The sequence below is a fragment of the Pelophylax lessonae genome (genome assembly GCF_965119305.1).
Source record: "Pelophylax lessonae genome assembly, chromosome: 1".
Lineage (NCBI taxonomy): Eukaryota > Metazoa > Chordata > Amphibia > Anura > Ranidae > Pelophylax > Pelophylax lessonae.
The window spans coordinates 1518691-1543626 of NC_138768.1; the positions used below are offsets into that span (position 1 = coordinate 1518691).

The 24936-nt window shown below is 47.2% G+C and overlaps 1 protein-coding gene across 1 annotated transcript; it reads left to right on the plus strand.

The window, feature by feature from the left end:
• The first annotated feature begins 346 nt into the window (after window positions 1–346).
• Window positions 347–24936, plus strand: TLX2 (T cell leukemia homeobox 2). The gene is made up of 3 exons (XM_082253984.1): window positions 347–860; window positions 20388–20625; window positions 24252–24936. The coding sequence occupies exons 1-3, from the start codon at window positions 470–472 to the stop codon at window positions 24439–24441; spliced, it is 819 nt and encodes a 272-aa protein (XP_082110110.1). The 5' UTR covers window positions 347–469; the 3' UTR covers window positions 24442–24936.

A 24936-nucleotide genomic window follows, 5' to 3' on the forward strand; every position in this document is an offset into this window, starting at 1 on the left:
CCCCGAGATAATATCTGTTATTGCTTTACTTCTTTCTATGCCCCCTTAATTCAGAAATCATAAAAATGAGCTTTAGAAGATCTCCTTCCTCTCCATCTAACTATCCAGTACCTGTGCCAAACCAGAAGTAGGTTGGTACCCCAAAAAGTGTGACCTTCAACCTAAGACCAGTTGTCTTTCGGCTCTGCACCCCAAGATAACTAGTCCTCTCTGCACTGCACTTCAAGATAAAAGGTACTGTCTATATAACATACACACCCACATAAGTGCCCCGGGCCCCGCTGCATTTTCCAGCTCCCTCTTTTTATCGCTCTCTGATTTTTCGCCTCAAGGTCCCAAACTTTCCTTCTGACAACCAGCATCTGCTCATGAGCAGTCACGTCACTTCTCAGAAAACCCAGAACCTTCTGCCCTGAGCCCCGGGAGGGAGCCCATACTTTCCCAGCCCCTGGTGGGCATCCCATGACTAATGGATCACCTGGAGATGGCTCAAGACTCGAGCACCCACCATGAACCCATCAGCTTCGGTATTGATCAGATTCTGAACAGCCCAGAGCAGACAGTGGGGTTCCCCTATTCCCGGACTGGGGAGCAGGAGCACCATGGATCCAGTGCCTACTGCACCATGTACAGCCCGGGCAGCTCTTCCTACAGCCTTAACATGAGGATGGACGTTAGCATGAATGTTAATGTGCGACCAGCAGGAGTCATAAGAGTGCCAGCTCACAGGCCTCTTCCACAGGTGGGGCCCAGCCAAGGGGCATCACCATTGTCCGGTATTGGGGGGATGAGCGGCCTACCGGGACTCACCTTCCCCTGGATGGACAGTAGCAGAAGGATGGCCAAGAACCACATCACAGGTAAGGAAGATCCTGTAGGATTGGGGAGGGGGGGGGCATTTTTTTTTCTGGGGATCCCAAGTGCCTAAATCTACCCCATGGATGGGAGATTGTTGGGAAATTGAAATGATACACAATTTTTATTTTTCACATTCAGATACAATGCTGCATAACAAGCTGGTTTGGTAGACGTTGTAGATTGGTGTGGTTGACCACAATGAACTCTGCTGTACCGTGAGTGACTACAGTATGTACCTTCCTGTAATGGGGTCAGTGCTGGGTGACTATCCTTGTCCATGGACAGAAGAGTCACCCTCACTGGCCTGGTCCCAGCAGAACGATAATATTCTGGGAGGATCCAATCTGGGAAATGAATTCTTCCTCCAAAGATCAGTCAGGAGTCTGCTGCAGACGTGGCATTCAACCCACAGACATTATCATCCTCTTCCTATCATTATCACCCCTTACATTGGTGGTCAGTGGGGAGAATGTCCCTTACATTGGTGATCAGTGGGAAGAATGTCCCTTACATTGGTGGTCAGTGGGAAGAATGTCCCTTACATTGGTGGTCAGTGGGAAGAATGTCCCTTACATTGGTGGTCAGTGGGAAGAATGTCCCTTACATTGGTGATCAGTGGGAAGAATGTCCCTTACATTGGTGGTCAGTGGGAAGAATGTCCCTTACATTGGTGGTCAGTGGGAAGAATGTTCCTTACATTGGTGGTCAGTGGGAAGAATGTCCCTTACATTGGTGGTCAGTGGGAAGAATGTCCCTTACATTGGTGGTCAGTGGGAAGAATGTCCCTTACATTGGTGGTCAGTGAGAAGAATGTCCCTTACATTGGTGGTCAGTGGGAAGAATGTTCCTTACATTGGTGGTCAGTGGGAAGAATGTCCCTTACATTGGTGGTCAGTGGGAAGAATGTCCCTTACATTGGTGGTCAGTGGGAAGAATGTCCCTTACATTGGTGGTCAGTGAGAAGAATGTTCCTTACATTGGTGGTCAGTGGGAAGAATGTCCCTTACATTGGTGGTCAGTGGGAAGAATGTCCCTTACATTGGGGGTCAGTGAGAAGAATGTTCCTTACATTGGTGGTCAGTGGGAGGAATGCTCCTTGCATTGGTGGTCAGTGGGAAGAATGTCCCTTACATTGGTGGTCAGTGGGAAGAATGTCCCTTACATTGGTGGTCAGTGGGAAGAATGTCCCTTACATTGGTGGTCAGTGGGAAGAATGTCCCTTACATTGGTGGTCAGTGAGAAGAATGTTCCTTACATTGGTGGTCAGTGGGAAGAATGTCCCTTACATTGGTGGTCAGTGGGAAGAATGTCCCTTACATTGGGGGTCAGTGAGAAGAATGTTCCTTACATTGGTGGTCAGTGGGAGGAATGCTCCTTGCATTGGTGGTCAGTGGGAAGAATGTTCCTTACATTGGTGGTCAGTGGGAAGAATGTCCCTTACATTGGTGGTCAGTGAGAAGAATGTCCCTTACATTGGTGGTCAGTGGGAAGAATGTCCCTTACATTGGTGATCAGTGAGAAGAATGTCCTTACATTGGGGGTCAGTGAGAAGAATGTCCCTTACATTGGTGATCAGTGAGAAGAATGTCCTTACATTGGTGGTCAGTGGGAAGAATGTCCCTTACATTGGTGGTCAGTGAGAAGAATGTCCCTTACATTGGTGGTCAGTGGGAAGAATGTCCCTTACATTGGTGGTCAGTGAGAAGAATGTCCCTTACATTGGTGATCAGTGAGAAGAATGCTCCTTACATTGGTGGTCAGTGAGAAGAATGTCCCTTACATTGGTGGTCAGTGGGAAGAATGTCCCTTACATTGGTGGTCAGTGGGAAGAATGTCCCTTACATTGGTGGTCAGTGAGAAGAATGTCCCTTACATTGGTGGTCAGTGAGAAGAATGTCCCTTACATTGGTGGTCAGTGAGAAGAATGTCCCTTACATTGGTGGTCAGTGAGAAGAATGTCCCTTACATTGGTGGTCAGTGAGAAGAATGTTCCTTACAATGGTGGTCAGTGGGAAGAATGTTTCTTACAATGGTGGCCAGTGGGAAATGCTCAGAGAACCTCAAGGATCTGTGTTATTAGTGAATTACCCCAAGGTTCAGTGTCAGGACCCCTATTTATAAATGATGGGGGGTTGGGATTTCAGTCTTTGCAGATGATACCAAGCTTTGCGGTGGAATAACTTCCTTACAGGATGTCTCCAACTTACAAGCCGACCTCAATGCACTGTTTCATTGGGCAACTACGTAGGTGGCAAATGAGGTTTAATGTTGATAAATGTAAAGTCATGCACATGGGGGCTAAGCAGGGGCGGACGTACAGGGGTCGCCATGGCGACCGGGCCCCATGCTGCAGGGGGCCTGAGAGGGGCCCCCTGTATGTATAGAGATGAGGAGCGGCAAGCGCAGCTGAGACCGAGCTCCCCCGATAAATCGGCACTGAAGGAGCTGGTCTCTCACATAGCAAAGTGAAAGCAGAGTGTGCTGTGCTCTCTGCCTCCCCCTACAGTGCAATACCCGGCAGGAAGCTACAGGAAGGTACAACAGTCCTCTCTCTGCCGTCTTTTAAAAAGGCTTTCTGTATGTATGTATTTATATGCATGTATGTGTGTGCATATGTGCATCTATATATGTATGTGTGTGTATGTATGTGTGTGTGTGTATGTATGTGTGTGTATGTATGTGTGTGTATGTATGTGTGTGCATATGTGCATCTATATATGTATGTGTGTACTGTATGTGTGTGTATGTATGTGTGTGTATGTATGTGTGTGCATATGTGCATGTATGTATGTGTGTGTACTGTATGTGCGTGCATGTATGTATGTATGTGTGTGTACTGTATGTGTGTGCATGTATGTATGTATGTGTGTGTACTGTATGTGCGTGCATGTATGTATGTATGTGTGTGTACTGTATGTGCGTGCATGTATGTATGTATGTGTGTGTACTGTATGTGCGTGCATGTATGTATGTATGTGTGTGTACTGTATGTGCGTGCAAGTATGTATGTATGTGTGTGTACTGTATGTGCATGTATGTATGTATGTATGTATGTATGTACGTATGTGTGTGTGTGTGTGTGTTTATACGTGTGTGGATATATGTACGTGAGTGTGCTTCAAGGTATTGCCTATTTGAGTTTATGGACTTTTAAGGACTTTTAAATGATTTTAAGCTGAAGTGTGCAGTAATTCATCTCTATACATACAGGGGGCCCTCTCAGGCCCCCTGCAGCATGGGGCCCAGTCACTATGGCGACCCCTGTACGTCCACCCCTGTATGTGTGGGGGGGGGGCCTTCATGATTTCTTGCACCGGGGCCCTGATCAATCTAGTTACGCCTCTGGGGCTAAGAATATGCATGCAAAAAAAAAATGAGGTTGTAGGATTATAAGAGGTGCATGGAAGTCAGCCAGCCCCCAGTCTGATGTACTCACCCTCCAGTCTGTCACCAACCAATTAGACCTGTCTCATGATACAAAGAACAGGGGTTTAGTTGACACACATTTGCAAACGCATGTGAAAGCTGCAGAGCCACTACACGGCACCCTGTTTTATCTGCAGTCCTAACACTTCCTAATTTAGTGTCCTCACACTGGGAGCACATGGCTGCTAATGGATGTATTTGGGAAAAGGTGGGAGGGAGACAGCCCAAACCTCCCCCAACCCACCCCCATCCATGACTGGTCTGTTGTCTCAAAACTCAAATAACTAAGTTGTAACAATGGTACTAACGGGAAAGGACCAGCTGAGAAGCATTACACCTCCGTCCCCTTGGTGGATGCAGTGTAAAGACAGATTGGGATTTTATATATGGGGCATGGCCTGTAAAGCACAATGCCTTTCAATCCCTAATTTCCTATTTGGGACTTTGTGTGAGACAAGCAGGTCATGCTATTGGTCTCCATCCCTTTATATGGAAAAACTAAGGTCAAATCAGACTGCATTCACCAAAAACGCACGAAAATCCCACCATGCGGTTTTCCTGCGTTTTTGGTGGATGCAGTTGAGTTATTTTGAGGGGACAGTAAATTTACACTGTTATACAAGCTGTACACTCACTACTTTACATTGTAGCAAAGTCTCATTTCTTCTGTGTTGTCAGATGAAACGATAGAATAAAATGTGAGGGGTGTACTTACTTCTGTGAAATATTGTAGATGTAGGTAGGAGTGGATTCAAGTCGGTGTGGATTCAGGTGGGTGTGGATTCAGGTAGGTGTGGATTCAGGTGGGTGGGGATTCAGGAGGGTGTGGATTCAGGTGAGTGTGGATTCAGGTAGGTGTGGATTCAGGTGAGTGTGGATTCAGGTAGGTGTGGATTCAGGTGGGTGTGGATTCAGGTGGGTGTTGATTCAGGTAGGTGTAGATTCAGGTGGGTGTGGATTCAGTGATGTCACATGAAAATATATAATAAAATATTTAAAAAAATGTGAATGGTGTACTCATTTTTGTGAGATACTTTATATACTAGGAGGAGTACAACTGGGAAGTCAATTGTGGAGAAGGATCTGGGGGAATCAATGGTGGAGAAGCATCTGGGGGAGTCAATGGTAGAGAAGGATCTGGGGGAGTCAATGATGGAGAAGGATCTGGGGGAGACAATGGTGGAGAAGGATCTGGGGTATACAATGGTGGAGAAGGATCTGAGGGAGACAATGGTGGAGAAGGATCTGGGAGAGACAATGGTGGAGAAGGATCTGGGGGAGACAATGGTGGAGAAGGATCTGGGGGAGTCAATGGTGGAGAAGCATCTGGGGGAGTCAATGATGGAGAAGGATCTGGGGGAGACAATGGTAGAGAAGGATCTGGGGGAGACAATGGTGGAGAAGTATCTGGGGGAGTCAATGATGGAGAAGGATCTGGGGGATACAATGGTGGAGAAGGATCACGGGGAGGTAATGGTGGAGAAGGATCTGGGGGAGTCAATGGTGGCGAAGGATCTGGGGGAGTTAATGATGGAGAAGGATCTGGGGGAGACAATGGTGGAGAAGGATCTGGGGGAGACAATGGTGGAGAAGGATCTGGAGGAGTCAATGGTGGAGAAGGAACTGGGGGAGTCAATGGTGGAGAAGGATCTGGGGGAGTCAATGATGGAGAAGGATCTGGGGGAGGTAATGGTGGAGAAGGATCTGGGGGAGTCAATGATGGAGAAGGATCTGGGGGATACAATGGTGGAGAAGGATCACGGGGAGGTAATGGTGGAGAAGGATCTGGGGGAGTCAATGGTGGGGAAGGATCTGGGGGAGTCAATGATAAAGAAGGATCTGGGGGAATCAATTATGGAGAAGGATCTGGGGGAATCAATGGTGGAGAAGGATCTGGGGGAGTCAATGATGGAGAAGGATCTGGGGGAGACAATGGTGGAGTAGGATCTGGGGGAGACAATGGTGGAGAAGGATCTGGAGGAGACAGTGGTGGAGAAGGATCTGGGGGAGTCAATGGTGGAGAAGGATCTGGGGGAGTCAATGATGGAGAAGGATCTGGGGGATACAATGGTGGAGAAGGATCACGGGGAGGTAATGGTGGAGAAGGATCTGGGGGAGTCAATGGTGGGGAAGGATCTGGGGGAGTTAATGATGGAGAAGGATCTGGGGGAGACAATGGTGGAGAAGGATCTGGGGGAGACAATGGTGGAGAAGGATCTGGAGGAGTCAATGGTGGAGAAGGAACTGGGGGAGTCAATGGTGGAGAAGGATCTGGGGGAGTCAATGATGGAGAAGGATCTGGGGGAGGTAATGGTGGAGAAGGATCTGGGGGAGTCAATGATGGAGAAGGATCTGGGGGATACAATGGTGGAGAAGGATCACGGGGAGGTAATGGTGGAGAAGGATCTGGGGGAGTCAATGGTGGGGAAGGATCTGGGGGAGTCAATGATAAAGAAGGATCTGGGGGAATCAATTATGGAGAAGGATCTGGGGGAATCAATGGTGGAGAAGGATCTGGGGGAGTCAATGATGGAGAAGGATCTGGGGGAGACAATGGTGGAGTAGGATCTGGGGGAGACAATGGTGGAGAAGGATCTGGAGGAGACAGTGGTGGAGAAGGATCTGGGGGAGTCAATGGTGGAGAAGGAACTGGGAGAGTCAATGGTGGAGAAGGATCTGGGGGAGTCAATGATGGAGAAGGATCTGGGGGAGTCAATGGTGGGGAAGGATCTGGGGGAGACAATGGTGGGGAAGGATCTGGGGGAGACAATGGCGGAGAAGGATCTGGGGGAGACAATGGTGGAGAAGGATCTGGTGGAGACAATGGCGGAGAAGGATATGGGGGAAACAATGGTGGAGAAGGATCTGGGGGAGTCAATGGTGGAGAAGGATCTGGGGGAGACAATGGTGGAGAAGGATCTGGAGGAGACAGTGGTGGAGAAGGATCTGGGGGAGACAATGGTGGAGAAGGATCTGGAGGAGACAGTGGTGGAGAAGGATCTGGGGGAGTCAATGGTGGGGAAGGATCTGGGGGAGTCAATGGTGGAGAAGGATCTGGGGGAGTCAATGGTGGAGAAGGATCTGGGGGAGACAATGGTGGAGAAGGATCTGGAGGAGACAGTGGTGGAGAAGGATCTGGGGGAGACAATGGTGGACAAGGATCTGGGGGAGTCAATGGTGAAGAAGGATCTGGGAGAGTCAATGGTGGAGAAGGATCTGGGGGAGTCAATGGTGGAGAAGGATCTGGGGGAGACAATGGTGGAGAAGGATCTGGGGGAGACAATGGTGGAGAAGGATCTGGGGGAGTCAATGGTGGAGAAGGATCTGGGGGAGACAATGGTGGAGAAGGATCTGGAGGAGACAGTGGTGGAGAAGGATCTGGGGGAGACAATGGTGGACAAGGATCTGGGGGAGTCAATGGTGGAGAAGGATCTGGGGGAGTCAATGGTGGAGAAGGATCTGGGGGAGACAATGGTGGAGAAGGATCTGGGGGAGACAATGGTGGAGAAGGATCTGGGGGAGTCAATGGTGGAGAAGGATCTGGGGGAGTCAATGGTGGAGAAGGATCTGGGGGAGTCAATGATGGAGAAGGATCTGGGGGAGTCAATGGTGGAGAAGGATCTGGGGGAGTCAATGATGGAGAAGGATCTGGGGGAGACAATGGTGGAGAAGGATCTGGGGGAGTCAATGATGGAGAAGGATCTGGGGGAGACAATGGTGGAGAAGGATCTGGGGGTTCTGGTAGATCATAAACTTAAAGTGGAGTCCCAGTCATTTTTTGTGTTTATTAAAGGTCAGCAGCTACTAAAAGTGGATCTTCAGACTTTTAATAAACGCTCACCTGTCCCTGGATCCAGCGATGCGGCTGCACGAACCCCGTGTTCTCTCCCTTGCCTCTTGTGGCTTTACAGCCGGGTGTGCACTGCGCCTCATCAATGGCCGGGCAACCTTCTGGGATCTGTGACATGTCCCAGGGAGTGCAGGGAGGGAGGGGAAGAGGAAAACTTCCACCCGAGTCCCCTAGTGGAAGCGAGTATCTGTCGAAACTAGGTACCCCCTCCCCACCCAAAACAATGACAGGAAAAATAAGGCAGAGGAAGTGGGTGAGGAACTTTCCGCTTTAACCACTTTCCGACCGGCCGTTGTAGAAATACGGCCGCAAAGTGGTTGTCTAGTTCTGAGAGGACGTTCCTGAACGGCCTCCCAGAATCGTGCTCCCGCGCGCCCCCTGGGGCGTGCACACGGGAGTGTCCCTGCTCGCCAGGTCCCGGGGACCCGACGCATCACGGATCGTGGTAAAGGGCAAATGAGAGCGGTCCTTTACCACGTGATCGCTCCGTCCAATGACGGAGCGATCACGTCACAACAAACCGGCGCATGTCCGGTTCATTTCTCTCCTCTCCTCGGACGCTGTACACAGCAATCGGTACAGCGTGCAAGGAGAGGAGAGAAACTGCAGCTGCACGCTTCCTCTGCCTCAACTGTGCCCAATTAGTGCCCCATCAGTGCCTCATTCGTGCCCTATCAGTGCCTCAGCCATGCCCCATCCATGCCTCATCCATGCCTCATCCATGCATTATCCGTGCCTCATCCGTGTCACATCCGTGCCCACCCATGCCACCTCAGTGCTCATCAATGCCACATCCATGCCCACCCATGCCACCTCAGTGCTCATCCATGCCACATCCATGCCCATCCATGCTCATCCGTGCTCATCCATGCCTCATCCGTGCCTCATCTGTGCGACATCTGTGCCTGCCCATGCTGTCTCAGTGCTCATCCATGCCACATCCATGCTCATCCATCCCACATCTGTGCCCGCTCATGCCACCTCAGTGCTCATCCATGCCACATCCATGCTCATCCATCTCACATCTGTGCTCATCCATCCCACATCTGTGCTCTTCCATGCCACGTCAGTGCTCATTCGTGCCACATCCATGCCACCTCAGTGGTCATCTGTTCCACGTCAGTGGTCATCCGTGCCACATCAATGCCACATCAGTGCTCATCCATGCCATGTCAGTGCTCATCCATGCCACATCAGTGCACACCCGTGCCACATCAAAGCCACGTCAGTGTTCATCTGTGCCACATCCATGCCACGTCAGTGCTCATCCGTGCCACATCCATGCCACTTCAGTGCTCATCCGTGTCACGTCAGTGCTCATCCATGCCACATCAGTGCTCATCCGTGCCACATCAATGCCACGTCAGTGCTCATCCATGCCACATCCATGCCACGTCAGTGCCACATCCGTGCCACATCAATGCCACGTCAGTGCTCATCCGTGCCACATCAATGCCACATCAGTGCTCATCCGTGCCACATCCATGCCATGTCAGTGCCACATCCGTGCAACATCAATGCCACGTCAGTGCTCATCCATGCCATGTCAGTGCTCATCCGTGCCACACCCATGCCACTTCAGTGCTCATCCATGCCATATCAATGCCACATCAGTGCTCATCCATGCCACGTCAGTGCTCATCTGTGCCACATCAATGCCACGTCAGTGCTCATCTGTGCCACATCCATGCCACGTCAGTGCTCATCCGTGCCACATCCATGCCACGTCAGTGCTCATCCATGCCACATCAATGCCACGTCAGTGCTCATCTGTGCCACATCCATGCCACGTCAGTGCTCATCCGTGCCACATCAAGGCCACATCCATGCTATGTCACTGCTCATCTGTGTCACATCCATGCCACGTCAGGGTGCTCATCTGTGCCTCATCCATGCCACGTCAGTACTCATCCGTGCCACATCAATGCCACGTCAGGGCTAATCCATGCCACATCAGTGCTCATCAGTGCCACATCCATCCCACGTCAGTGCTCATCAGTGCCACATCCATGCCACGTCAGTGCACATCCGTGCCACATCAGTGCTCATCAGTGCCACATCCATGCCACGTCAGTGCTCATCCGGGCCACATCCATGCCACATCAGTGCCACTACAATGCTTATCAGTGCCCTACAGTGTCTCACAAAATTGTAATGGGAAGTCAGTAAATGACGGTGCTCCCTGCATGTTGAGCCTCTGTATGTGGCCAGGCTGTGGAAAAGTGTCACATATGTGGTATCGCCATACTCAGGAGGAGTGGCAGAATATATTTTGGGGTGTCATTTTTGCTATGTACATGCTATGTGTTAGAAATGTCTAATAAATGGACATCTTTGTGTAAAAAAAAAATGCGTTTTGGTTTTCTTTCCACATTTTCCAAAAACCTTTGGAAAAAAATGACATGTTCAAAAAGACTCATTATGCCTCCTAGATCATGTGTTGGGGTGTTTTATTTCCAAAATGGGGTCATTTTGTGGGCGTTTCCATTTTCCTGGTGCTCCAGGGCCTTCAAAAGTGTGATAAGTCGTCAGAAAATTATATGTGTAATTTTTGCTTCTAGAACGCCTGACGGTGCTCCTTGGATGTTGGGCCTCTGTATGTGGTCAGGCTGTGGAAAAGTCTCACACATGTGGTATCGCCATACTCAGGAGGAGTAGCAGAATATATTTTGGGGTGTAGTTGCAAGTATGCCTATACAGTGTGTAAGAAATAACTTCATAATATGACCATTTTGTGAAAAATAATTTAAAAAAAAAAACCTCATTTTGCAAAGAATTGTGGGAAAAAATTACAACTTCAAAAAACTCACCAAGCCTCTTACTAAATACCTTGGAATGTCTACTTTCCAAAAAGGGGTCATTTGGGGGGTATTTGTACTGTCCTGACTTGTTAGGGTCTCAAGAAATGAGATAGGCCGTCAGTACTTTAGGTGTGATAAATTTTCAATGATTGGCACCTTAGCTTGTAGACTCTATAACCTTCACAAAGACCAAAAAATGTATACTTATTTGGGTTATTTTTACTAAAGATATGTAGCAGTATAAATTTTAGTCAAAATTTATGAAGAAAAATGACTAAATTTGCAAAATTTAAAACCAAAACGAAGAAAAATTCATTTTTTTACAAAATTTTCGGTCTTTTTTCATTTATAGTGCAAAAAATAAAAAACCCAATTATGATTAAATACCACCAAAAGAAAGCTCTGTTTGTGTAAAAAAAAAGGATGAAAATTTCATATAGTTACATAGTTACATAGTTAGTGGGGTTGAAAAAAGACATCAGTTCATCCAGTTCAACCTATGATGTGTGTGTTTGCTATTAACCGTACATTGTATACCCCTGTATGTTGTACATTGTATACCCCTGTATGTTGTACATTGTATACCCCTGTATGTTGTACATTGTATACCCCTGTATGTTGTACATTGTATACCCCTGTATGTTGTACATTGTATACCCCTGTATGTTGTACATTGTATACCCCTGTATGTTGTACATTGTATACCCCTGTATGTTGTACATTGTATACCCCTGTATGTTGTACATTGTATACCCCTGTATGTTGTACATTGTATACCCCTGTATGTTGTACATTGTATACCCATGTATGTTGTACATTGTATAGCCCTGTATGTTGTACATTGTATACCCCCTGTATGTTGTACATTGTATACCCCCTGTATGTTGTACATTGTATACCCCTGTATGTTGTTCATTGTATACCCCTGTATGTTGTACATTGTATACCCCTGTATGTTGTACATTGTATACCCCTGTATGTTGTACATTGTATACCCCTGTATGTTGTACATTGTATACCCCTGTATGTTGTGGTCTCTAAGGTGCCCATCTAATAGTTTTTTGAAACTATCAATGCTTCCTGCTGATACGACTGCTTGTGGAAGAGAATTCCACATCCTTACCGCTCTGACAGTAAAGAACCCCTTACGCACTTTAAGGTTAAACCGCCTTTCCTCTAGTTTTAGTGAGTGGCCACGTGTCTTATTGTATCTCCTTTCTCTGAATAGTTTGTTCCTTATGCTAGGGTCACCAGTACAGTATTTGTACATTGATATCATATCCCCCCTCAATCGTCTCTTCTCCAGAGAGAATAGGTTCAGTGCTTGTAGTCTTTCCTCATAGCTGATGCCCTCCATTCCCCTAATTATTTTTGTTGCCCTTCTCTGGATTCTCTCCAGTTCCAGCACATCCTTCCTGAGGACCGGTGCCCAGAACTGGACAGCATACTCCAGATGTGGCCGGACCAGAGTCTTGTAGAGAGGGAGAATTATTTCTTTATTTCTGGAGTGAATCCCCTTTTTTATACATCCCAGTATTCTGTTGGCTTTGCTTGCAGCCGCTTGGCATTGCATGCCACTGCCAAGCCTGTTGTCTACCAGTACCCCCAGGTCCTTTTCCATCCTAGACTCACCCAGAGGTTCCCCCCTAGTGAGTAGCTTGCTTTCTGGTTTCTGGCCCCCAAGTGCATTACTTTACATTTTTCAACATTAAACCTCATCTGCCATGTAGTTGCCCCCGCTCCCCCCCCCCACCCCGTTATTTTGTTCAGGTCCGCTTGTAAGGTTTCCACATCCTGCATAGAAGATATTGGCATGCTTAGTTTAGTATCATCCGCAAATACTGAGATTGTACTAGATATCCCCTCCTCTAGATCATTTATGAATAAATTAAACAGGATTGGTCCCAGGACAGAACCCTGGGGGACCCCACTTTCCACACCCGCCCAATCTGAGTACTCCCCATTAATCACCACCCTCTGTACTCTCCCCTGGAGCCAGTTCTCTATCCAGGTACTCACCTTATGGTCCATACCTACCTTCCTTAGTTTGTACAGTAAGCGTTTGTGGGGAACGGTGTCAAAGGCCTTTGCAAAGTCCAGATAAACCACATCCACAGGCCTTCCTTTATCCAGATACACCACATCCACAGGCCTTCCTTTATCCAGATACACCCCATCCACAGGCTTACCTTTATCCAGATACACCACATCCACAGGCCTTCCTTTATCCAGATACACCACATCCACAGGCCTTCCTTTATCCAGATACACCACATCCACAGGCCTTCCTTTATCCAGATACACCACATCCACAGGCCTTCCTTTATCCAGATACACCACATCCACAGGCCTTCCTTTATCCAGATACACCACATCCACAGACCTTCCTTTATCCAGATACACCACATCCACAGGCCTTCCTTTATCCAGATACACTCCATCCACAGGCCTTCCTTTATCCAGATACACCACATCCACAGGCCTTCCTTTATCCAGATACACCCCATCCACAGGCTTTCCTTTATCTAGGTGGCAGCTCACTTCATCGTAGAAGGTTAATAGATTGGTTTGGCAAGAACGATTTTTCATGAATCCATGCTGATTACTACTAATAATACAGTTTTCATTACTAAAGTCTTGTATGTGGTCCCTTAACATCCCCTCCAAAATCTTGCAGACTACTGATGTTAGGCTGACCGGCCTATAGTTACCCGGGATATACCTCGGCCCCTTTTTAAATATTGGTACCACGTTGGCTTTTTTCCAATCAGCTGGCACCATACCTGTCTGTAAACTATCCTTAAAGATCAAGAATAATAGTCTGGCAATCACCTGGCTGAGCTCTTTAAGAACCCTCGGGTGCAAGCCATCCGGTCCCGGTGATTTATTTATGTTAAGTTTCTCTAGTTTAGCTCTAAGTCTATCTTCTGTTAGCCATGGCGGTATTTCCTGAGGTGTGTTGTTTAGTTCGGCCTTACAAGCTGGGTTCGTGTAGCCCCCCGATTCTTTTGTGAAGACTGAAGAAAAGAAATAATTTAACACTTCTGCCTTTTCTCTGTCCTCAGTGGCCATATTTCCTTTGTTATCTTTTATAGGGCCAATGTGTTCTGGCCTCGCTTTCTTACTGTTTATATACTTAAAGAACTTCTTGGGGTTCTTTTTACTCTCCTCCGCTATATGTCTCTCGTGTTCTATTTTAGCCGCCCTGATTTCATCTTTACATTTCTTATTACACTCTTTGTAATGCTTAAATGCTGCCAATGACCCCTCAGTCTTGTATTTTTTGAAGGCCTTTTCTTTAGCATTTATATGCATTTTTATGTTGGAGTTTAGCCATCCAGGGTTTAGTTTTGCTCTTTTAAATTTATTTCCCTGTGGAATGCACTGGCCCACCCCCTTGTTTAGTATGCTCTTGAAGCACTCCCATTTTTCCTCCGTGTTCTTTGTTCCCAGGGTTCTATCCCAATTGATATTTTCTAGCAGCGAGCGCAGTTTAGGGAAATTGGCTCTTTTGAAATTCAGTGTCCTTATATTACCCTTGTGTTTCCTATTACTGTAATTAATACTGAAACTAATTGACCTATGGTCACTGTTCCCTAAGTTGTCCCGTATTTCTATATCCGTGATCAGGTCTGTATTGTTGGTAATCAGTAGGTCAAGCACCGCATTGTTTCTTGTCGGTGCATTCACCATCTGACCCATGAAATTGTCCTGCAAAACATTTAGGAACTGCCGAGCCTTGGCTGAGTGTGTGGTTCCTTCTGCCCAGTCTATATCAGCATAATTAAAGTCCCCCATTATAATGACATTTCCCATCCTTGCTGCCAATCCTATCTGTAAAAGGAGGTCCGCCTCCCCCTCCTCCCTCTGGTTGGGGGGCCTATAGCATACGCCCAATATTACCTTCCCCACCGTGCCTTCAGTTGCATAACTGAGTAATTGTCATTTAAAATGTGAGAGCACTGAAAGCTGAAAATTGGTCTGGTTAGGAAGGGGGTTTAAGTGCCCAGTGGGTAAGTGGTTAATAATAGCATGCATGGCCAAGCTGTGGTTTCCTTCTTGTATAACAGAGGCATGGACTCCAGAGAGAGAGATATCCCCCCCCCCCTCTGTACAAATCATTAGTAAGACCTCATCTGGAATATGCAGTTCAGTTTTGGGCTCCAGTTCTCAGAAAGGATATCCGGGAACTGGAGAAAGTGCAGAGAAGGGCAACCAAACTGATAAGAGGCGTGGAGGAGCTCAGCTATGAGGAGAGATTAGAGGAAATGAATGTATTTTCTCCTGAGAAGAGGAGATTAAGGGGGGGATATGATCTCCATGTATAAATACATAAGGGGGGATATGATCTCCATGTATAATACATAAGGGGGGGATATGATCTCCATGTATAAATACATAAGGGGGGATATGATCTCCATGTATAATACATAAGGGGGGATATGATCTCCATGTATAAATACATAAGGGGGGGATATGATCTCTATGTATAAATACATAAGGGGGGATATGATCTCCATGTATAAATACATAAGGGGGGGTATGATCTCCATGTATAAATACATAAGGGGGGATATGATCTCCATGTATAAATTCATAGGGGGGGGATATGATCACCATGTATAAATACATAAGGGGGGATATGATCACCATGTATAAATACATAAGGGGGGATATGATCTCTATGTATAAATACATAAGGGGGGACATGATCTCCATGTATAAAGACATAAGGGGGGGGATATTATCTCCCTGTATAAATACATAAGGGGGGATATGATCACCATGTATAAATACATAAGGGGGGATATGATCTCTATGTATAAATACATAAGGGGGGATATGATCTCCATGTATAAATACATAAGGGGGGATATGATCTCCATGTAGAAAAGAGTGAAAATACAAGAGTCCAATTGCCCCCCGAAACAATGCCAGAACAGGTCAGAAGCACAGAGGTTAAGAAATGATAAGCTCAGAGTCCTGTCTACAAATGCTCGCAGTTTAGGTAAAAAAATCAATGAACTTGGGTCAATAATGGAATCTGAGAATGTAGATTTAGTGGCTGTTACGGAGACATGGTTTAATGAAAGAAATGACTGGGACATAACCATACCAGGGTACTCTTTATACAGAAGAGACAGAGTAGGCAAGAAAGGAGGAGGAGTGGCCCTGTATGTGAAAGATAGCATTAAATCTAACCGAATACAAGTTGGTGAGGCCAACATAGAGTCAGTTTGGGTTACGTTGCGGTTTGCTAATCATGCAGTAACTCGTGTAGGTGTGATATATAGACCACCTGGTCAAGTTAAAGAACTAGATGATCTACTAGTTGAAGAAATAGCTAAAATGACAATGAAAGGAGAAGTTATCATTATGGGAGATTTCAATCTTCCAGATATAAACTGGAAAACCAAAATAGCAAGTTCTACCAGGAGTACAGATATTCTAAATTCCCTACTGGGGTTGTCTCTGCAACAAGTGGTTGAGGAGCCAACCCGGAGGGAGGCCATTTTGGATCTGGTATTCACAAATGGGGATTCGGTATATGATGTCATTGTAGGCGAAACCTTGGGATCTAGTGATCACCAGTCAGTGTGGTTTAATATAAGAACTGTGAAAGAGTCACACCACACAAAAACAAAAGTTTTAGATTTTAGAAAAACAGACTTTTCAAAAATGAAATTAGTCATAAATGAGTCCTTATCAGACTGGAACGGATTACATGGAGTCCAGGAGAAATGGGACTACTTAAAAGGTGCATTATTGAAGGCAACAGAAAATTGCATTAGACTTGTCAGTAAAAGCAAAAAAAGGAAGAGACCACTGTGGTACTCAGCAGAAGTGGCCCAAATCATTAAAAATAAAAAGCTAGCATTTTGTAATTATAAAAAAACCCAGAGCAATGAAGATAAGGAAATCTACAAGATTAGGCAGAAAGAGGCCAAGCAAGTTATAAGAACTTCTAAAGCGCAGGCAGAAGAAAAACTAGCTCAGTCTATGAAAAAGGGGGATAAGACATTCTTCAGATATATAAATGAAAAAAGGAAATTAAAACAAGGAATAACTAAATTAAAAACAAAGGACGGAAGGTATGTAGAAGAAAATAAAGGGCTAGCTGACTGCCTTAATGAATACTTCTGTTCAGTTTTTACAGAAGAAAAAGAAGGAGAAGGACCTCCACTTGAAAGGATGACTAATGAATCATTTGATGCATGTGTCTTTACAGAGGAAGACATTCTAAGATTGCTGTCTAAAGTGAAGACAAATAAGTCACAGGGTCCTGATGGGATACACCCAAGATTATTAAAAGAGCTTAGTGGTGAGCTGGCAAAACCATTAACAGATCTATTTAACCAATCATTAGTAACAGGAGTCGTCCCGGAAGATTGGAAATTGGCAAATGTCGTGCCCATTCACAAGAAAGGTAGTAGGGAGGAATCGAGCAACTATAGACCAGTGAGTCTGACATCAATAGTAGGCAAATTAATGGAAACCCTATTAAAGGATAGGATTGTGGAACATCTTAAATCCCATGGATTGCAAGATGAAAAACAACATGGGTTTACTTCAGGGAGATCATGTCAAACAAATCTTATAGATTTTTTTGACTGGGTGACTAAAATAATAGACGGTGGAGGTGCAGTAGACATTGCATATCTAGATTTTAGTAAGGCTTTTGACACTGTCCCACATAGAAGACTTATCAATAAACTGCAGTCATTGAGCATGGACTCCCATATTGTTGAGTGGATTAGGCAGTGGCTGAGTGACAGACAACAGAGGGTTGTAGTCAATGGAGAACATTCAGAACAAGGTCATGTTACCAGTGGGGTACCTCAGGGATCTGTACTGGGACCAATTTTGTTTAATATCTTCATAAGTGATATTGCAAAAGGCCTCGATGGTAAGGTTTGTCTTTTTGCTGATGACACAAAGATATGTAACAGGGTTGATGTTCCTGGAGGGAAACGCCAAATGGAAAAGGATTTAGGAAAACTAGAAGAATGGTCAGAACTCTGGCAACTGAAATTTAATGTGGATAAGTGCAAGATAATGCACCTGGGGCGTAAAAACCCAAGGGCAGAATATAGAATATTTGACACAGTCCTGACCTCAGTATCTGAGGAAAGGGATTTAGGAGTAATTATTTCAGAAGACTTAAAGGTGGGAAGACAATGTAATAGAGCAGCACGAAATGCCAGCAGAATGCTTGGATGTATAGGGAGAGGTATAAGCAGTAGAAAGAGAGAAGTGCTTATGCCGCTGTACAGAACACTGGTGAGACCTCACTTGGAGTATTGTGCGCAGTACTGGAGGCCATATCTCCAGAAGGATATAGATACTCTAGAGAGAGTTCAGAGAAGAGCTACTAAACTAGTACATGGATTGCAGGAAAAAACTTACCAGGAAAGGATAAAGGACCTTAACATGTATAGCTTGGAAGAAAGAAGAGACAGAGGGGATATGATAGAAACATTTAAATACATAAAGGGAATCAACTCGGTAAAGGAGGAGAGCATATTTAAAAGAAGAAAAACTACCACAAGAGGACACAGTTTTAAATTAGAGGGGCAAAGGTTTAAAAGTAATATGAGGAAGTATTACTTTACTGAGAGAGTAGTGGATGCATGGAATAACCTTCCTGCAGAAGTGGTAGCTGCAAATACAGTGAAGGAGTTTAAGCATGCATGGGATAGGCATAAGGCTATCCTTCATACAAGATAGGGCCAGGGACTATTCATAGGATTCAGATATATTGGGCAGACTAGATGGGCCAAATGGTTCTTATCTGCCGACACATTCTATGTTTCTATGTTTCTATGTTTCTATGTATAAATACATAAGGGGGGACATGATCTCCATGTATAAAGACATAAGGGGGGGATATTATCTCCCTGTATAAATACATAAGGGGGGATATGATCTCCATGTATAAATACATAAGGGGGGATGTGATCTCCATGTATAAATATATAAGGGGGGATATGATCTCTATGTATAAATACATAAGAGGGGAGATGATCTCCATGTATAAATACATAAGGGGGGATATGATCTCCATGTATAAATACATAAGGGGGGATATGATCTCCATGTATAAATACATAAGGAGGGATAGGATCTCCATGTATAAATACATAAGGGGGGGATATGATCTCCATGTATAAATACATAAGGGGGGGATATGATCTCTATGTATAAATACATAAGGGGTCCATATAGTGAACTTGGTGTTGACTTATTCACTTTAAGGTCATCATAGAGGACAAGGGGGCGCTCTTTACGTCTAGAGGAAAACAGATTTCATCTCCAAATACGGAAAGGTTTCTTCACAGTAAGAGCTGTAAAATGTGGAATAGACTCCCTCCAGAGGTGGATCTGGGCGGCTCAGTAGATTGCTATAAGAAAGTCCTTGATTCTTTCTTAGATACACACAATATAAGTGGGCACTAAGATTTATAGGTAAATACGGGGTTGTGCCTGGCAGGGAGGTGAAGGGTTATCTCCGATATCCTGCAGGCAGTATTATTAGAGGCAGGTAAGAGTGATAAGCTGCAGGGTTGAATGAGGTATAGAGGTGGGGGTGGGGGTGGGGGTCAGTAGTAGGTGGAGGTAAGTTACAGGAAACACCTGAAAGAAGGTCAGCATTGTGTAGGTTAGGAACCCTCTCACCTGGTCCTCCAGCGGGGCGAGGCGAGGCGGGGCGAGGCGGGAGGGGGAGGCGAGGTGATGACCTTCCTTTTGGAGGGTCCCCTTTGTCCTCTGGGGATATGGCTATGCAGATAGTGGTGACCCGATCACCACTAACCGGCCTCCTCAGGATACTCAGCTTTTTGAAAACTCTTTCAACTTTCTGGCTCACCCTGATCCAACCTGAGCCCAAGCAGATCCACGCTGCTCTCTCCCCCTCACATCTGGACTCCCACACAGTCCCTCTTCCTCCTCTCCTCCTGTTCCCGGGCTTTTCCTCCTTCAATGCTCTCTCCCCTTTGCTACTTCTCTATGGTTGTGTAGTTCAGGATGAAAAGTTCTGCTTGCAGCATACAAGTCCCAGCGTACCCAGCGCTCCTGTATTGGGACTTATGATAATCAGACCACTGCCATCTTGTGGTCAAATAAAGTTCTGCATTACAGTACCAATGCACAGTGTTACAAATACATTGGAGAGGAATTAGAGGGGTGGTGAGGGGGGGGGGGTGTACAGCTGTCTGCTATAGCAAAGTGTCCATTGTAGCTCCAGTTGCACAGATTCTAGTAGCACCCCATCTCATTGGTGACACTACCAGGGCCCACCATAGTCCAGCCTTTAGTCACCCAACAAGATGCCCCATGTTTATGAAGAGTAGATTGGAGAGGAGGTAGAGGGATGAAGAGGGGGGGGGGTGTACAGTTGTGGAGAAATGATAGAGGCTCCTTACTAACCCCAGTTCTGTCTCTCTTGGTTCCAGCTACTCTTCCACCATTCTCTGTGTCTCGTCGAATTGGACATCCATACCAGAACCGGACACCCCCAAAGAGGAAGAAACCTCGAACCTCGTTCAGCCGAGTCCAGATCTGTGAGCTGGAGAAGAGGTTTCACCGGCAGAAATATCTGGCATCAGCCGAAAGGGCTTCACTGGCCAAATCTCTGCGGATGAGTGACTCTCAAGTGAAGACCTGGTTCCAGAACCGACGCACCAAGTGGAGGTGAGCCGACTGTTTCCCAAATGGGACATATTGGGGGGTGGTGAGCCGTCCAACCTTCAAATGGGGACACATGGGGGGAGGTGAGCCGTCCAACCTTCAAATGGGGACACATGGGGGGAGGTGAGCCGTGCAACCTTCAAATAGGGACACATGGGGGGAGGTGAGCCGTGCAACCTTCAAATGGGGACATATTGGGGGGAGGCGAGCCGACTTTCCCAAATGGGGAAACATGGGGGGAGGTGAGCCGACTGTTTCCCAAATGGGGACATATTGGGGGGAGGTGAGCTGTCCAAACTCCAAATAGGGACACATGGGGGGAGGTGAGCCGTCGAACCTTTCAAATGGGGACACACGGGGCGGGGTAAATTCCCTCCAGTATTAATGCCACCTAGACAGTGTGAGATCAGCAGAAGTAGACTGAAGTCCATGGACCAGCCTCTCTCTATCAGACCAGTGTGGGGCTCTGGGGTTCTTAGATGTAGCTAAGGGTTCCCTGAGCAGTGGGCAGTTTTAGATTGCCCTCACCCCCCCCATTGTTCCTGAGTCAGAGCTGAGTAGGTGAGGGACCTGCTGAACCCCTCTTTTCAGATAAGTACCATCAATGCAAGGGGGATATTATCGACTGACCACCCCAATGTAAGGGTGCGGTACACTGACCCCCAGTATATATCACTAATCTAAAGGGGCCCTTCTTTACTGACCACCAATGTAAGGGTGCGCTACACTGACCACCAATATATATCACTAATCTAAGGGGCCCTTCTTTACTGACCACCAATGTAAGGGGGCCCTTCTTTACTGACCACCAATGTAAGGGGGCCCTTCACCACTGACCGCCAATGTAAGGGGGCCCTTCACCACTGACCGCCAATGTAAGGGGACCCTTCACTAATGACCGCCAATGTAAGGGGGCCCTTCACTAATGACCGCCAATGTAAGGGGACCCTTCACCACTGACTGCCAATGTAAGGGGCCCTTCTCCACTGGCCATCCCAATCTAAGAGGCTCTTCACCACTGACCGCCAATGTAATGAGGCCATTAACTACTGACCGCCAATGTAAGGGGGTCCTTCACCACTGACTGCCAATGTAAGGGGGCTCTTCACTAATGACCGCCAATGTAAGGGGGTCCTTCACCACTGACTGCCAATGTAAGGGGGCTCTTCACTAATGACCGCCAATGTAAGGGGGCTCTTCACTAATGACCGCCAATGTAACGGGGCTCTTCATTACTGACCGCCAATGTAAGGGGGCCCTTCACCACTGACCGCCAATGTAAGGGGCCCTTCACTACTGACTGCCAATGTAAGAGGGCCCTTCACCACTGACCGCCAATGTAAGGGGGCCCTTCACTACTGACTGCCAATGTAAGGGGGCTCTTCACTACTGACCGCCAATGTAAGGGGGCTCTTCATTACTGACCGCCAATAAAAAGGATCTTTCTTCCCACAGACTATCAATGTAAGGGGCCCTTCACTACTGACTACCAATGTAAGGGGGCCCTTCACTACTGACTGCCAATGTAAGGGGGCCCTTCACCACTGACTGCCAATTTAAGGAGGCCCTTCACCACTGACCGCCAATGTAAGGGGGCCCTTCACTACTGACCGCCAATGTAAGGGGGCCCTTCACTACTGACCGCCAATGTAAGGGGGCCCTTCACTACTGACTGCCAATGTAAGGGGGCCCTTCACTACTGACCGCCAATGTAAGGGGGCCCTTCACCACTGACCGCCAATGTAAGGGGGCCCTTCACCACTGACCGCCAATGTAAGGGGGTCCTTCACTACTGACTGCCAATGTAAGGGGGTCCTTCACCACTGACTACCAATGTAAGGGGGCCCTTCACTACTGACCGCCAATGTAAGGGGGCTCTTCACTAATGACCGCCAATGTAAGGGGGCCCTTCACTACTGACTGCCAATGTAAGGGGGCCCTTCACTACTGACCGCCAATGTAAGGGGGCTCTTCACTAATGACCGCCAATGTAAGGGGGCCCTTCACCACTGATCGCCAATGTAAGGGGGTCTTTCACCACTGACCACCAATGTAAGGGGCCCTTCTCCACTGGCCATCCCAATCTAAGAGGCTCTTCACCACTGACCACCAATGTAATGAGGCCATTAACTACTGACTACCAATGTAAGGGGGCCCTTCACTACTGACCGCCAATGTAAGGGGGCCCTTCACTACTGACCGCCAATGTAAGGGGGCCCTTCACTACTGACTGCCAATGTAAGGGGCCCTTCACTACTGACTGCCAATGTAAGGGGGCCCTTCACTACTGACTGCCAATGTAAGGGGGCCCTTCACTACTGACTGCCAATGTAAGGGGGCCCTTCACTACTGACTGCCAATGTAAGGGGGCCCTTCACTACTGACTGCCAATGTAAGGGGCCCTTCACTACTGACTGCCAATGTAAGGGGGCCCTTCACTACTGACCGCCAATGTAAGGGGGTCCTTCACTACTGACTGCCAATGTAAGGGGGCCCTTCACTACTGACCGCCAATGTAAGGGGGTCCTTCACCACTGACTGCCAATGTAAGGGGGCTCTTCACTAATGACCGCCAATGTAAGGGGGCCCTTCATTACTGACCGCCAATGTAAGGGGGCCCTTCACCACTGACCGCCAATGTAAGGGGCCCTTCACTACTGACTGCCAATGTAAGGGGGCCCTTCACCACTGACCGCCAATGTAAGGGGGCCCTTCACTACTGACTGCCAATGTAAGGGGGCTCTTCACTACTGACCGCCAATGTAAGGGGGCCCTTCACCACTGACCGCCAATGTAAGGGGGCCCTTCACCACTGACCGCCAATGTAAGGGGGCCCTTCACTACTGACTGCCAATGTAAGGGGGCTCTTCATTACTGACCGCCAATAAAAAGGATCTTTCTTCCCACAGACTATCAATGTAAGGGGGCCCTTCACTACTGACTACCAATGTAAGGGGGCCCTTCACTACTGACTGCCAATGTAAGGGGGCCCTTCACCACTGACTGCCAATGTAAGGGGCCCTTCACCACTGACTGCCAATGTAAGGGGCCCTTCACCACTGACTGCCAATGTAAGGGGGTCCTTCACTACTGACTGCCAATGTAAGGGGGCACCTTTATTACACAAAAAACTGAAACATATTCCTCAGTACAACAGAGCTCAGACTGGAAGATGGGAGTAGCAGCACAAGAAGCCAATCATTTGTACTACAGTAATCATGTGCTCACACAGAGCATGCTGATAGGAGGAGAGAGCAGAAAGACGGGGATCACCTCGTCACTCTGCTGCTTTTCCTTTCACTGTCCAATCACAGACTGGAGGAGGGAAAAGACTTGTGTTACTTAGTAGTAGCAAAGAAAAGGAGCCATGTAAATGTCAGGATTGGATATCTCTATCTGGGGGCTGAGTTTCATTTGTTACGGTAATTGGTAGGCGGAGCTATGACACATACTATACCTGTGAATGTACCGGCCCACAATGATAGGTGACCACTTTACAGCTCGGTCTTAGAGGGTCACACACTATGACATCATAGAGCACATGACAGGGTGGAGATACATGATGACAATGGTGGGGGATGGGTAGCCATGATATCAGATATTCATTGCCCTGTCTGTGTGTCTTCCAGGCGTCAGACAGCAGAGGAGCGGGAAGCTGAGCGCCAGCAGACCAATCGTATGATGATGCAGCTCCAACAAGAAGCCTTCCAGAAGAGTCTACAGCAGCCCCTCCCCCGAGACCCCCTGTGTGCTCATAACTCCTCACTCTGCGCCCTTCAGAACCTGCAGCCCTGGGCCGAGGACACTCCCACCGCATGACATCATCAGAGGAGACTGCCTGTGTATGACATCATCAGAGGAGACTCCCACTGCATGACATCATCAGAGGACACTGCCTGTGTATGACATCATCAGAGGACACTGCCTGTGTATGACATCATCAGAGGAGACTGCCTGTGTATGACATCATCAGAGGAGACTGCCTGTGTATGACATCATCAGAGGACACTGCCTGTGTATGACATCATCAGAGGACACTGCCTGTGTATGACATCATCAGAGGAGACTGCCTGTGTATGACATCATCAGAGGACACTGCCTGTGTATGACATCATCAGAGGAGACTGCCTGTGTATGACATCATCAGAGGACACTGCCTGTGTATGACATCATCAGAGGAGACTGCCTGTGTATGACATCATTAGAGGACACTCCCAACGCATGACATCATCAGAGGAGACTGTCAGTGTTTGACATCATCAGAGGAGATCCCTAATATATGGCATCATTAGAGGACACTCCCACTTTATGACA

Excerpts from the sequence above, each read along its gene's own strand:
- TLX2 (XM_082253984.1), top strand. The coding sequence starts at position 470 with ATGGATCACCTGGAGATGGCTCAAGACTCGAGCACCCACCATGAACCC. Across the intron at positions 861-20,387 it reads GGCCAAGAACCACATCACAG|CTACTCTTCCACCATTCTCT; the intron begins GTAAGGAAGATC and ends TCTTGGTTCCAG. Across the intron at positions 20,626-24,251 it reads AACCGACGCACCAAGTGGAG|GCGTCAGACAGCAGAGGAGC; the intron begins GTGAGCCGACTG and ends TGTGTCTTCCAG.